Source organism: Xyrauchen texanus, chromosome 11 (assembly GCF_025860055.1).
Source record: "Xyrauchen texanus isolate HMW12.3.18 chromosome 11, RBS_HiC_50CHRs, whole genome shotgun sequence".
Lineage (NCBI taxonomy): Eukaryota > Metazoa > Chordata > Actinopteri > Cypriniformes > Catostomidae > Xyrauchen > Xyrauchen texanus.
The window spans coordinates 37,644,507-37,660,178 of NC_068286.1; the positions used below are offsets into that span (position 1 = coordinate 37,644,507).

Here is a 15,672-nt window from a genome sequence, read left to right on the forward strand (position 1 = left end):
TTATTTGTTTAGCACATTTTTACACATAAACTGCAGCTCAAAGTTTCACATATCAAAAGAAAGCAATAAAAACAAGAATGTGGAAATGAGGAAAAATGCTGAAAACTGAGAATTAGACTTTTATGATAATTCATCACACAATTAAGAAAAGCCTAAGAAAAATATTTTTATATTAATAAAATATTAATGTAAACTAATAAATGATGTGAATATAATACAATTATACTTTTTTGTTGGTATATATATATATATATATATATATATATATATATATATATATATATATATATATATATATATCACATTGTGTCACAACATGTAAACACATATTGCACAATAATATATATAAAGCTATCAGCATTTACAACACAAGCTGAATCAGCCTTATTTGCGTTTTATTTTTTACCAATTTAGTTTTAATTGTCGAACCTGTATTTTGAAAATTCGCGCTATAACATAATTAATTTACCGGAAGTGACTCTCTATCTCATGTCTGAAGGACCGCTCGTCCCGTTATTCGATTTAATTGTCAATAGCGAGAATAATTGTGTTTTCTAGAAGAGGGAAAACCATCGTTTCGGCGGAATAGGCAAAGCCCCGTGAGGCATTGCATGGCAAGCTATCGACATGTCGTAAAAATGATATAAATAGAGATAACAGTTTTCTAGTCGGTGGGCGAAAATCTTCTCCATTATTAACAATCATCGGAAAGATTCTCACTGTTTATCGTTTTGATCGCAAGTATGTCAGGAAAACATTTCAACGTCCACGAAGTGGGCTGTTGTATCAAATACTTCATATTCGGATTTAATATTATATTTTGGGTGAGTTATGAATTTTTAACCATATATGTTTGTTTTGAATATAGCCTATCATGTCAAGTCAGAATATAGCACGTCAAGTCAAATTAACGTAATTCTTCATTCTATTCGTTACGTCAATATGTCTAGTTTGGTGTGTTTGCTGAAATTAACTCCTATCTTTTTTTATGTCAACATTAGGTTTACATTGTAACCACATCTGGTCATCTGACACATTGGCAGTGTCTTAAAACCTATTGAGCTCTTTATCTAGATAGCATTTGGGGGCGCGTTAGGATTCTGTCGAATGTAACGCGCTTTTGGTGGCCAAAAAAAGTTGTTTAATATGAACGCGCTTATAGTGGCTAAAGTATGTTGATCTAACTTTTCACAAACGCTTTTGATGCCTCAATGGTGTGTTTACGATGCTCTCGACCGTTCTAACTCAACAATGATGCTTACAAATGCAATTAAACGTTCGCACACCTATCATGCCCAAAATGCTTTGGACCGTTCAACAGCCTTATAATGACCAAAATTCTGTTAGAACGTTCCAAACGTGCTTATGAAGATCAAACAATGTTCCAATACCCAAAAACGTTGTCAAACATTGTTAACTATGGAATGATATTCCGGACATTATTCAAAAGGAATTGCAAATGGTATTTGCAATTGCGTTTTCAAATTGTGGACGCATAAAATGTGACATAATCCAAACGCAATTGCAAATCGCGCATTACGGTTTGCATTTTCGTTTAAGCGAACGCACAGTGACTGCCAAATTTCAAATAGAAAAGCAAGTCCGTTTGCAACTGTGTTTCCCATATCTTATGAGTTTTGGCCCTGTCATATTTAAATAGCAATTTCAATTACCATGTCTGCTTTTTCACTTTCTCAGCGTCGCGTATGTAGCCAGCCAAAACTCAAATGGAATACTAATTCCCTTAGTATTTCCATTTCCGATGCCTTACACGGAAACCTGTCAATCAGGGTCAAGGGTGGGATTATGCTATGGGGCCTGTTTGTCTTGGGAAGTGACGTCACTCACAGTCGACGGTCAAGAGGTGATGCCCTGAACAGACGCTGATTTATCAAATCAAATCAAATCACTTTATTGTCACACTACCATGTACACAAGTGCAACAGTAGGTGAAATTCTTGTGTGCAGTTCCGAGCAACATAGCAGTCATGACAGTGACGAGACATATACCAATTACAGTAAACAACATACACAAAACAATTTACAAATCAAATGTACACATACTTACACAACACAATAATTATATACAATGTACAGTGAACAATACACACAATATACAATATAATAAGTAGGAGTATATGAAATATATATATATATATGAAGTAGTATATTGAGGAGAATATGTTGACAGTCCAGTGTGAGATTATAGATGAATAAAGTGCAGTGCTAATTATTGATCGTGATAGACTGTGAGTGACGTCACTTCCCAAGACAAACACGCCCCATAGCATAATCCCACCCTTGACCCTGATTGATAGGTTTCCGTGTAAGGCATCGGAAATGGAAATACTAAGGGAATTAGTATTCCATTTGAGTTTTGGCTGGCTACATACGCGACGCTGAGAAAGTGAAAAAGCAGACATGGTAATTGAAATTGCTATTTAAATATGACAGGGCCAAAACTCGTAAGATATGGGAAACACAGTTGCAAACAGACTTTGCTTTTCCATTTGAAATCTGGCAGTCACTGTGCGTTCACTTAAACGAAAATGCAAACTGTAATGCGCGATTTGCAATTGCGTTTGGATTATGTCACATTTTATGCGTCCACAAATTGAAAACGCAATTGCAAATACATTTTGCAATTCCTTTTGAATAATGTCCGGAATATCATTCCATAGTTAACGTGTGCCATGTCCCAAAATGCTGTCGTTCCAAACATGTTTATCGTGATGCTGGTGCTTTCTAATGTTCTGGCTCACTCATGGTGCCCCAAAGTGCTGTGGAACGTTCAAACTTAGCCTACTTATGATGTCCAAAATGCTGTTTGAACGTTCGAATGTGCTTGTAATGACCAAGAAAATGAGGCCTATTTGAATCCTATTTGAATGTTCACAAGTATGTGATGGAAACAGCTTAAAATTATGTTTGAACCTTCCAAACATGCTTATGATGTTCAAACAATGTTTCAAATTCACTTCTGATACCAAATGTTTTTGTCAAACATTCCAGATGTGTCTATGATGTCCAGAATGCTGTTGTTCCAGTGTTTATCATGATGCCCGAAAGTTCTAATCCTCTAATGATACCCAAAACACTGAACGTTCAAATGCGCTTATAATGGCAAAGAGAATGCTGCATTTGAGCATAAAACATTCAAACACACTTATGACCTAAATATGACGATTGAACATTTCAAACTCTCTTATGAAGCTCGAAAGATGCATTCAGCTTTCCAAATGCTGTTCGAACGTTTGCGCACCTATGATGCCTAAAAATGCTATGGATCATTCAAACTTACTTATGATGCCCAAAATTCAGTTCGAAGGTTCGAATGCTCTTGTAATGGACAAAATATGCTGATCGAATATTTCAAAATCGTTTATGATGCCTCGAAAATGCATTCAATTCTAAATTCTGTTCAAACGTTTATGCATCTAAATGATGTTCAAAAATGCTATGGAACATTCAAACAGCTTTATGATAACCACAATTCTGTTTAAACGTTTCAGATGTGCTTATGATGATCAAACAATGTTCCATATGCCCTTTTGATGTTCCATATGCCCAAAATTTTATCCAGCATTCCAAACGTGCCTATGATGCCCCAAGTTGCAGTCGTTCCAAACATATTTATTTTGATCATCCCCATATGTGTTTTTGACTTTTAAACGCACTAATGATGCTGGTAAACGTTCAAACTTACTTATGATGCCCAAATTGCTGCTGAATGTTCCAAATGCACTAATGATGCCTCCAATGGCCAAATATGCTGATCGAACATTACGCATTGGTTTATGATCACTTAAAAGATGCTTTCAGCATTCCAAATGCTGTTTGAATGTTTGTGCACCTATGATGACCAAAATTAAGTTCCTATGTTATTTTTTACGCTTAAACATTTTGTCATAAATGCCGTTGAACGTTCCAAAAGTGTGTGTGATGCCCAAACTGTCTAGGTATGCAACTCACTAGGTTTTGAGAGACAACCCATGTGACAGATGACATTTGCCTTGTCTGTTTCAGAGGTCGGTCATAATGAAATGGTTGTGAAATTAAATAGTTATTTTGAAAAGTGACTGATAGTGCTGATCTCTAACTGTCTCCCACCCCCCTCCTTTCTCTCTCTCTCTCTCTCTCTCTCTCTCTCTCTCTCTCTCTCTCACACACACACACACACACACACCATTTAGCTGCTGGGGGTCGCATTCCTGTCTGTGGCCCTTTGGGCCTGGAGTGAGAAGGTGAGTGAAGCTTTCTTACATCGCACTAAATATATGAACCTGACATGTCATCGAATTGATTCAGGTGAGATCTTGGTCTCATTAACATGAAATCAAGTTGCATTCTTTCTCTCAGATTTGTCCCCATCTGTCTTTCCATCAGGGAGTTCTCTCTAACATCTCCTCCATCACAGATCTGGGTGGGTTTGACCCAGTGTGGCTGTTTCTCGTGGTCGGTGGGGTGATGTTCGTGCTGGGCTTCGCCGGATGTATAGGAGCATTGAGAGAAAACTCATTCCTACTCAAGTTTGTAAGTGCTTTTTTGTCTTTACTAAAGCTTCAAGCAGTGCAACCCAGCAATATAATAATTTCAATGTTGCACTTTAAACACTGTAGTTACATTTACTTACATCTTCACTAGGTTTGAATTGTGCTTGCACATACCTAAAATGCGTTCTGTGAGTGCATTGTGTATTAAGTTTCGTTACATATATTGAGCGTTTCAATACTCCCCTCCCTCCACTATTGTGAGAGGCCCGCTTCCTCTGTAGGGCTACAGAGACTTCTTAAAACATGTGGAAACACCAGATCAGCAGTGATGTCACTGTTGAAGTATTCATTGCAGTCACATCAGCAAGTCAGTTGCTCACTGTGCAATTATTAGGATTTTTGTGTGCCATTAGAAATGAACCTTGTGAGGCAATGTTCAGTTTTGAGAGAAACATCTCACATTTGTCTGTAAATGTATCGAGAGGGATGTTGCCAGGGTTAAGAATTCTTTCTTATAAAAACAGAGAAGATATCTACCTTTAGGGTGGATATTATCCAGTATGAGTGGTGTAATCAAAGCTCTGCTGTCCTTTTCAGTTTTCCGTCTTTCTGGGAATCATATTTTTCCTGGAGTTGACTGCAGGAGTCTTGGCATTTGTCTTTAAAGACTGGATCAAGGACCAGCTCAAGTTCTTCATCAACAACAATATTAGAGCCTATAGAGACGACATTGACTTGCAGAATCTCATCGACTTCACGCAAGATTATGTAAGAGTTTGCACACTCACACATATCAGACACAACCTGCTCTTCAAAGCCAATGTCAAAGTGTCTGCTTAAAGGTATAGTTTACCCACAAATGTAAAGTCTTTCATCATTTACTCACCCTCATACCATCCCAGATGTGTACGACTTACTTTCTTCTGCTGAACACAAACAAAGATTTTTAAAAGAATATCTCAGCTCTGTTGGTCCATACAATGCAAGTGAATGGTGGCCAGAAATTTGAATCTCCAAAAAGCACATCAAGGCAGCATAAAAGTAATACATACAACTCCAGTGGTTAAATCGATAACTTCAGAAGCAAAATAATACATTTGGGTGAGAAACAGAACAATAATTAAGTCCTTTTTACTATAAATTCTCCTCCCTGCAAAAAAACAAAAGAAGAAAGGGAAAGTGTAGATTTATAGTAAAAAGGACTTAAATATTGATCTGTTTCTTACCCACATCCGTCATATTGCTTCTGAATACATAGATTAAACCACTGGAGTGTTTCACTGTACATCTTGCCATTGCAGTCTCTATTGAGACTTCACTTGCATTGAATGGGCCTCAGATGTTCTTCTAAAAAAAATTTGTTTGTGTTCTTCAGAAAGAAGAAAGTCATACATGTGGGTGAGTAAATGATGTGAGAATTTTCATTTTTGTGTGAATTTTTCCTTTAAAGATATAGTTCACTCAAAAATAAAAATGTTGTCATAATTTACTTAACTTTCTTCCTTTTGTGGAACAAAAAAGGTGGAAGAATGTTCATGATAATTTTATGGTGCATTTCTTTGGTAATTTCAGAGCTTGACAGCTCTTTGGCACTGTATGCTTTCATTGTATGTGAAAGAACAGCATCATCATTTGTCAAATTTGGAATGACAAGAAGATGAACAAACGATAACAGAATTTTCAATTTTGTGTGAACTTTTCCTTTAATATCTAATATCTAAATTCTCAGCCTGGAATTTGCTAGAATATGCATTGATTTTAAACAATTGGTTGGTTCACTGTGTGTGTGAATATGTAATGCATATGCGGTATGTTTCTGCAGTGGGAGTGTTGTGGAGCATTTGGGCCTGAAGACTGGAATCTGAATATCTACTTTAACTGTACTGACACTAATCTGAGTAGAGAGAAATGTGGGGTTCCCTTTTCCTGCTGCACCAAGGACCCTGCTGTAAGCACACACACACAAAATACACACATGTAGTCACACAAACAAACATCTCCCAGCCACCTCACCATCTTGAATGTGTTATTTCCTGGGAAGACATGGGAACATAAACAGGACATGATGTTGATCCTCCACAGACAGAACACACATAACATAAATTACTTTTATAAGTTAGTAATGCTCAAACTTTGTTTTGTGTCTAAACTAATTTCGCTAGTTTCATGCCCTGGGCAGCTAATAATTTATCTCAAAAACAAAAGTCTGGATTGTATTTTATTTTAATTTTAATTCTTTAACCAGTCCTCATTGGCATCTGTGTCAGGATCCTGTCATCAGTGTCAGTCTGGTTTATTGTGGTGACAGGATCCTGACACATATGTTCTATGTCTCTGTGTGAGTGCACGGCTTTGATTGTTTTCCTGGCCGTGTGCTCCTGTCTAGTCCTGATTTCATGTTCAGAGCATGGTGTCTGGATCCTGACTCTTTGGTCTGGTTTGGTCTTGTTTCTGAGTTGGAATCTGGACACTCATGCTCCATGTCTTGTCTTTTTGTTTGAGCACATGGCTAATGGTGGCTTCATTGCCATGTGTTCTCCTGTCTCGTCCTGACCCCACCCCCTTGTTACCTCATTATTTGTTTATTTGCTTCACATGCTTTCCTTATTACCGTCCTTGTATTCTTCCCTATTTAACCCCATTGTGTTAGTTGTGGATGTTTCCATGTTATAGGTTGTCTGTCCATCTGTCTGTTTGTCTGTCTGTCTTGTCTGTGCCACTGGAGATTCCTGTTCAGACCTCGAGGCTCCCCTTAACCAGCCATGGCACCAAGTTCCTGTCTCTGTGGAATGTCGTTTTTCCCCTACAGGGTGGTTTCTGTTTTGTTTTTGTTTATTTTTCATATTAATAAACCTCATCTACTCTGCTTTTGAGTCCTCGCCCTCTCTATCTCCAACCTAACCTTGACAGAATGAACTGGCCAAACAGAGGACTTGGCAGAAATCTTCCTTTTTCCATCTCCCACCACCACTTACTCCATCCGGCAGCATATGGCCCAGCTCGTCCACCTTCAGGAGGTCCGTCAGGGGAAAGCTGATGTGAGGGACTTTGCCTGTGATTTTCTCATTGCAGTCAACAAGCTGGACTATAATGACACTGATTTGAAAGAGGTTTTCAACATCTGCCTCAATCAGCCTCTCAGCCAGCGGGAGATGGAAAAGCTGGGAAATCTGGGATTCTGGGATTTTGTTTTCCACATTTTCCATCATGGGGAGCCCAAACGTCTGCTCCAGGAAGAGCTCCCCCATGTGGACTTTCCCACCCCTGGTCAGCCAGATCCCAAGCCTCAGCTTAAATGATCGCCAGGGGGCGGCAGAGCCGGTTGCTGAACGCCAGGAGGCAGAGGAGCCGGTTTCTTACCGCCTGGAGGCAGTTAAGCCTGTTGCTGACTGCCACGAGGCGGAGGAGCCGGTTGCTGTCCACCAGGCGGGGGGATGGGTCCGCTGTACTCCACCAGGAGGCAGTTGCTGACCGGCAGGAGGCGTAGGAGCCGGCTGTTGACCGCCAGGAGGCGTAGGAGCCGGCTGTTGACCGCCAGGAGACGGATGGGCCAGCTGTTGACCGCCAGGAGGCAGAGGAACCGGCTGTTGACCACCAGGAGGCAGATGGGCCAGCTGTTGACCGCCAGGAGGCGGTGGGGCCTGTGGTCGTCGATGACCCTTTCTTGTTCTTTATGGAGAACGACAAGTCTGTCCAGTTCCCTGAGACTGTCTACGAGTCTGTCATGTTCCCTGAAACTATAGTTGGTTACATTTGTATTATTTGCATTTAGCATTGGTTTTCCCTGCTGTCCATGACCCTATAAATACAGACTTGCAATCCATTTTTAGGTTGCGCCCCCAGTTGACAACCATGTTCTCTTTTTTTTTTTATTCCCCCAAAAAGTGTAAAAATCCTACATTTTAATAACTCTTTTCAAAGAACTAAATTCTTGCTTTCTCCCCGTTTCTTTTCCCAAAGGAGGATGTAATCAACACACAGTGTGGATATGACATTCGAGCGAAAAGTGTAAGTATACTTTAAGTATAGCTATTTAAAAAATAAATAAAGTGAGTGCATATCTGGGGTAGTGCACATAAGAAAAGGCTTAAAGGGATATTTCACCCCAAATTTTTAATTCTGTCATAATCTTCATGATCACATTTACATTGTTTCAAACGTATATGACTTTCTTTCTTCAGTGGAAAACAGAAAAGGATGTTAGACAGAATGTTAGCTCAGTCACCATTCACTTTCATTGTATGGAGAAAAAAAAAAAATGCAATGAAAGAAAATGGTGATGGTGACTGAGTCTCACATTCTACCCAACATCTTCTCTTGTGTTCCACTGAAGAAGGTAAGTCGGAATGGTTTGAAACAACATTAGGGGGAGTAAAAAATGAATTTTTTGGGGTGAACTATCTCTTTAAAGAAGGAAATTTGAGAAAATTCACACTAAATATGTAAAAGGTAGAGATTGGAAGGGCTGAGGACCTTTCAGCTCTTTTTAGACCATTTCAAGAGTTTCTAGTTTACATTACTCACCACTAAAATATGTTCTTTTCAGTCAGCAGAAAAACTGTTTAGAGCAGGTGTCTGTAAGAGCACACAAACATGTTGTACACTCCACATTCATTATGTTTGCCCTTTGACTTTTGGCAGTTTCTATAACAGTAAAAATGATCATTTGTTTATGTTTTTGTGTTTTAAGGACAATGAACAGAAGATGTTTATACACACAAAAGGATGTGTACCGCAGTTTGAAAAATGGCTACAGGAGAATCTAACTGTAGTTGCTGGAATCTTCATAGGAATTGCACTTCTGCAGGTGAATAAACAACATCGCTAAAGCACACAGCAATGTGTTTATTTGTGTGTCATTCTGTATGTAGTGTATGCCTCACGATAAAAATATAATGTATATGGAATTTCCAACGGAAAGGAATTTTGAAAAGTTATTCAACATGAAAATACCTTCAAAAGACCTTAAAGCCATTATGCTTTATTGATTTACAAATACTACATTGAATAGTTCATTTTAAAATTATAAGTTATGTAATTTATTTTTCTGCAATATTTTATTCATCCTCATATTGTTCCAAACCTGTAAAAAAAAATATTTTACAACAATGACCAGAATGTCTGAGAACTCTTCTCCACCACCATAGCTGTAAAATCTCCTTTTACATTTGAATATTATTCATTCATTTAACCTCATTTTAAGGACTCAGCTTAGGGCAGTTTTGCCCATATTAGGGCCGTTCTTAGATGTTTAGTTCACCCCAAAAATTAAAATTCTCTCATTTACTCACCCTCCGGTCATCACAAATAAGTATGAGTATTTTTTTCAACAAAAAGAAAAATATAAGAAATATTCTTTTTAAGAAAATAAAAGAATATCTCAGTTCTGTAGAGTGAATATTGATCAGAACTCAGATGGTCCAAAAAGCTCATAAAGGCCGTATAAAAGTTATCCACATGACTCCAGTGGTTAAATCCATATCTTCTGAGGCGATATGTTAGGTGTGAGTGAGAAACAGATCAATATTTAAGTGTTTTTTTTTGTTTGTTTGTTTTTTACTGTATTAAATCTACAATTTCACTTTCACATTTAGCCACCTACCTGGTTTAGTCAAAGGAGGAGATTTATAATAGTAAAAAATGACTTAAATATTGATCTCTTTCTCACCCTTACCAATCAATTCAGTTATTTTGGACCTTCCTAGTTCTGGTCACCATTTGCTTTTATTGTGAAGACCAACAGAGTTGAGATATTCTTTTAAAAATCTTTGCTTGTGTTCTACATAAGTCATAGCCATACACATCTGGGATGGCATGAGGGTGAGTAAATGATGAGAGAATTTTCATTTTTTAGTGAACTATCCCTTTAATAGCTTTGAATACTTGTGGAAAACTAACATTAATTAAAGTCCAGAAAGTCACATTATTATTATTAAAGATATGCCATGTAATACATGATAATGTGTAGCTCTGTGTTTCTTTGTAGCCCTCTGTGACAGATAGACTAACCTTACTTTTGATTCTAGATATTTGGGATCTGCCTGGCTCAAAATCTCCTGAGTGACATTGAGGCGGTCAGAGAGAGCTGGTAAGACAAGAGACATCACTCAAACAACAAGAGCCTTGTACTTAAGTCAAGTTTAAAGAGACAACTATGAAAGAATGAGAAGGCTTTATTACAGAATTATACAGCTTAACTTTGCCGTGTGGGCCAAAGACTCCAGTTTGTAGTTTTTTGTTAACTATTTATTGAAACCATCACTTAATGTTAATTTAACTTATTTAAATCACTGTAACACTTTACAAAAATTGTCTATATGTTAACATTAGTTATAAATGCATTATGTATCATTTAGTATAAATGAACAATATTTTTTACAGCATTTTTTAATGGTAATTAATACTATTGTTCATTGTTAGTTAATGTTAGTTCATAATGCATTAGCTAATATTTACATATTCAGCTTTAATATGTAAAATGCTAACGTATATTGAAATTAACATTAACCAAGATTAATAAATGCCAGAAAAGTATTGTTCATCGTTAGTACAAATGTAACCTTGCGTTAACTAATGTTAAGCTATACAACCTTATTGTAAAGTGTTACCAAAAATCACTTATTGTTTTTGAATTTCAAATTTGAATGAATTTAATTTTGAATACAATTTGTCAAATATTTACGCTGTTTTTACCATAGTCAATAGAATGGCCAGAATTTAGGTTCATAGGATGGAGAAAAGTAGAAGAGAAAAGAGAAAACGATTATCAGTTTGATTGTAATAGTAGAATAGGCAGGTAGTAGGTGTCATCTTGCCAACATTTGTATCTCTTTTTCATCCACCAGTTTGTTCACCTGAAATGATTGAGCCATTCGTCAGACAGAGCCTCCATCTTTCTGTCACTCAGCAATAGAACTGGCAAATTATCATCCGAGTATCCTAGCAACCAGTGAAGGAGTCACAACCAAATTCACATACCTCCTTTTTTACAATGTACAACGACATCTTAATGTTTCCATGATAATGATGTACAACGATAGATTTGTATTATTTTTAAGTCATCTCTAATCCTTTTTTAAACATCACACAAACATTAATTTAAACATTATTGACATGCTGACCCAACACACAACTGATTTATTTTTTATACTTGTCAGTCTATGTACATGTGCATCAAATGAATGTCTTTGACACCTTGAACGTTGCATTTTTAAAACCTGTCAAGTTGAAAATGGTTAAACTTCTAAAAAGTATGTCTCGAGACTCCTGTGTTCAGTTCAATTCGATTGCACAAGAACTCAAACTGAACCCTTACAAATTTCTGCCTAATTGAAACTGATGCAGAAGATGCAGTTGTGATTATTTATTTATATATATATATATATACAAATTCTGTGTTCAACGCTGTTGAGATTATTATACTTATAGCTACGTATTGGTAGCTGAAAGCGTTATCTACTCAGTTGTAATATGTAATAAACAAACACACAAGGGACAAGATTGTTATAATTTTGTGAAGGACGGCCGTTCACCTTCTGCTGAGCTTTTAGTAGAATTCTGTGTCCGCGGGAATTCATTGAGACCACTTGTTTATTTTTTTATTCACATTGTCACATAGTGTCTGTATATGACCTGTTAAATGGATTTTATAAAACACAGTTGCTTTTGAATCTAAGAGAAAATACATTGCATGCGTATTGGAAAAACACTACATTTTCCCAGTGTTAAAATATTTTTGTGAATAGTTAGGTTTATGGCTTTGAAATTATAGCCACTAGAATGTTAAAAAAATAAATTAGCTCTGAGATTTTGCCAGATTGAAGGCTTTAATTCAAACTGGTTAAAACAGAACGAAACCCACTAAAGTTGGTAAAATCATGACACAAAATAAGAAATAAATTTTCCATAAAAAAAAATAAAGCCTATCATGGTGCCATCAAGACTTTTGGTATTGTGACATTACCATTATGACAACTAAGCTCATTACATCACTGTAATGCTAAAATCAATTCTAATATATTTAAGTTATAAAGTATTACTACATCATGGTCGTATGAAAAAGACTAAAACACGTGTTATATATATATACACACAGGAAGATTTTCATTACAGTAATTAATATATATATATACATATTACATACATATATATATATATATATATATATATATATATATATATATATATATATATATATATATATATATATATATATATATATTAATTCAGTATGTTTTTGTGAGATTAATTTTAATCTTGACTGATTTGTGAAATCACTATGCTATTTGAGTCATTACCAGAAAGATTGTTTTTTCTTTGATTGTGAAACAAATCTCAGCAGACTGTTAGATGTTAGATGCACAGCTAAAGAGAAAAGGGAAGTTTTATTATTTAGTAGCTGCAGGTCAAAACTAACCCAATTGTTTTATTTTTTTATTTTTTTATTTTTGTCTGGCAGTTTTAATCTAAAAGTGTCTGCAAATCTGGTTCTTAAACAAATTTTCTGAAACTGATGATTAAAAAATTGCATATTTTCCTCATAAAAAGAACTTCACATGTTCTAGTAATAACAAGAAGTTGTTGTAAAAATGTCATTTTGTGATTAAAAACTGGAATATTGTTATGTTCTGGCTTGTATGATGTAATTATCTTCTTATTACTATAAATTAGTTATGTTAATAAATATAATTGAAGGAAAAATGTACTGTATGTAGCAGCAGTGCACAACTGTACTTATTTAGAGAACTGTGCATGTTGATACTAGGCTGGTTGGGCAGAGCTTTCTATTGTTTTTCTATGATTTAGATAGCACTAATTTCCCTTTGTTTCTGTGCAATTTTCAAATATTCATTTAGAATTATCTTATTTAACAGATGTAACAAATAATTGACATCATTACCCGAGATGGTGGTATTGGAAACAATAAAATTGTATATGTTTTTGTATGTGCGGTATGCCTGTGACTCTTTTCTAGTACCATATGTATTCACTTTTCACTATTAACATATAATGTGATGACATTCCACCGATTCTTTATATTATAATAGCATCGCCAACTTGTAAAAGCTCCTATGTCCAATATTATAAATTTGATAGTGTTAATTTTTACGTTTTATGTGTGGAAGTGGAATATTTCTGTAACACTTTACAATAAAGTTCAATTCGTTAACTTTAGTTATTGCGTAACAAACAATGAACAATATCTTTTTACAGCATTTATTCATCTTTGTTAATGTTGGTTAATAAAAAAATATAATTGTTCATTGTCAGTCCATGTTGGTTCATTATGCATTCAATAATGTTAACAAATACAACCTTAATTTAAAAAAATTATTTGTACATATTGAAGCTAACAACCAAGATTAATAAATGCTGTAAAAGTATTGTTCATTGTTACTTTGTTACTTTTTTTTTATCACATATAACTGTAAAAAACTAAAATATAAATTATTGAAATGTTATTTATTGTCTCAAATATAAAAGCATAACCGCAGAGTGCATTTAAAAAAGTAGAATATTCAATAAAGATCTTGGTTAGGGGCCTGGGTAGAAGGCAAGTATTGACACGGACTACCACCCCTGGAGTCGCGAGTTCGAATCCAGGGTGTGCTGAGTGACTCCAGCCAGGTCTCCTAAGCAACCAAATTGGCCCGGTTGCTAAGGAGGCTAGAGTCACATGGGTGAACTTCCTTGTGGTCACGATTAGTGGTTCTCACTCTCAATGGGGTACGTGGTAAGTTGTGCGTGGATTGCGGAGAGTAGCACGAGCCTCCACATTCTGTGAGTCTCTGTGGTGTCATGCACAGCGAGCCACGTGATAAGATGCGCCGATTGATTGTCTCAGAACCGGAGGCAACTGAGACATGTACTCTGCCACCCGGATTGAGGTGAGCAAACCGTGCCACCACGAGGACCTTGTAAGTAGTGGGAATTGGGGAGAAAAGGGTATCAAATTTAAAGACCTTTTTAACTGAAGATGTAATTTAAATCGTAGCCTACTTTTTAATGGTAAAATATTTCCTAAAATTATAACTGAGCAGTGGGTTAAAAATTATTTGTATTAGACCTTGGAAATCCATTTAACCAATACATTTGCAGAAAATGTTAGCATAACAATGAGTAAGCAATTTGTAATGATCACAAATTGTTGCCACACCTTATAGCAAACTCTTTCATTCATTTGGAGGTTTAAGCTGTGGACAATAGATGGCGCTAGAGGTGTTGCGAGATGTTACTCAAGGGAAGGTGTACAACAGTACATGGCCTCTACTGATATGTCGATGAAGGTCTTTATTGTGAATATTACTGCAGATAAGACTGAACGATAAATATGTACATAATATATTCCTTACTTTATGGAAATGCTCACCGTATTACAAACAATGTTTCAGTTATTATGTACTCAGTGATTTCTGTGACACACGTGACACATGCTGATTTATCTTTGTGTCTTCATGTCCCATAATAAAGTAGACTGAATTAATTTCAGTATGAAAACAAAATATAGATCTTGTCTCATTTCCTCTTCGTCTATGTTTATCTCAAAGAAGTAAAATTGTGTATTTCACCGAAGTATGATGAAATAATTTAGCGCTCAAACCCAACAAATATCTTTGAAGCGTAAATATGAAACGATTAATATTGTAACGTTATTACAACACCATACACCCACACACATGCATACACAGGCATCTTTATTAAATCTCAGGTGTGTGTCCATTTGGAGACCTTGAAGGGAATGAAACTGCGATGTCTAAATCACCTTAAGTGCTCGCTTATACAACGCCCTTCTTCCTTTTGTAAGCAGCATGGGTAATCTGAGCAGATTATGATCTACTGTGTCTTCTTAATCCCACCACGATTAAAATAGGATTAGATCTCATCTCCTGAACTCAGTATCACTGAGTAACTGTGTGTAATCAGTAACTCTCTCTCTCTCTCTCTCTCTCTCTCTCTCTCTCTCTCTCTTTCAATTCAAATGAGCTTTATTGGCATAACCATATACAATGTGCAGTGTTGCCAAAGCATTCATCAACAAAAAACTAAAACGCGTGTGTTATATACATACAAATTTCAAACAATAAAATATTATTATTAATAAGAATAATAAGCATAAAGGTAAGTGCACAAAATGTAAAGAATAGTAACTACAGAGAACAATGTGTAACAGTTAATTAAA

At 36.0% G+C, this 15,672-nt stretch overlaps 1 protein-coding gene across 1 annotated transcript; it reads left to right on the forward strand.

Annotated features, from left to right (window-relative positions):
* The first annotated feature begins 485 nt into the window (after nucleotides 1-485).
* Nucleotides 486-12,599, forward strand: LOC127651179 (tetraspanin-5-like). The gene is made up of 9 exons (XM_052136892.1): nucleotides 486-824; nucleotides 4,194-4,244; nucleotides 4,387-4,533; nucleotides 5,091-5,261; nucleotides 6,316-6,441; nucleotides 8,454-8,501; nucleotides 9,184-9,300; nucleotides 10,520-10,581; nucleotides 11,339-12,599. The coding sequence occupies exons 1-9, from the start codon at nucleotides 744-746 to the stop codon at nucleotides 11,349-11,351; spliced, it is 816 nt and encodes a 271-aa protein (XP_051992852.1). The 5' UTR covers nucleotides 486-743; the 3' UTR covers nucleotides 11,352-12,599.
* The last annotated feature ends 3,073 nt before the right edge of the window (nucleotides 12,600-15,672 follow it).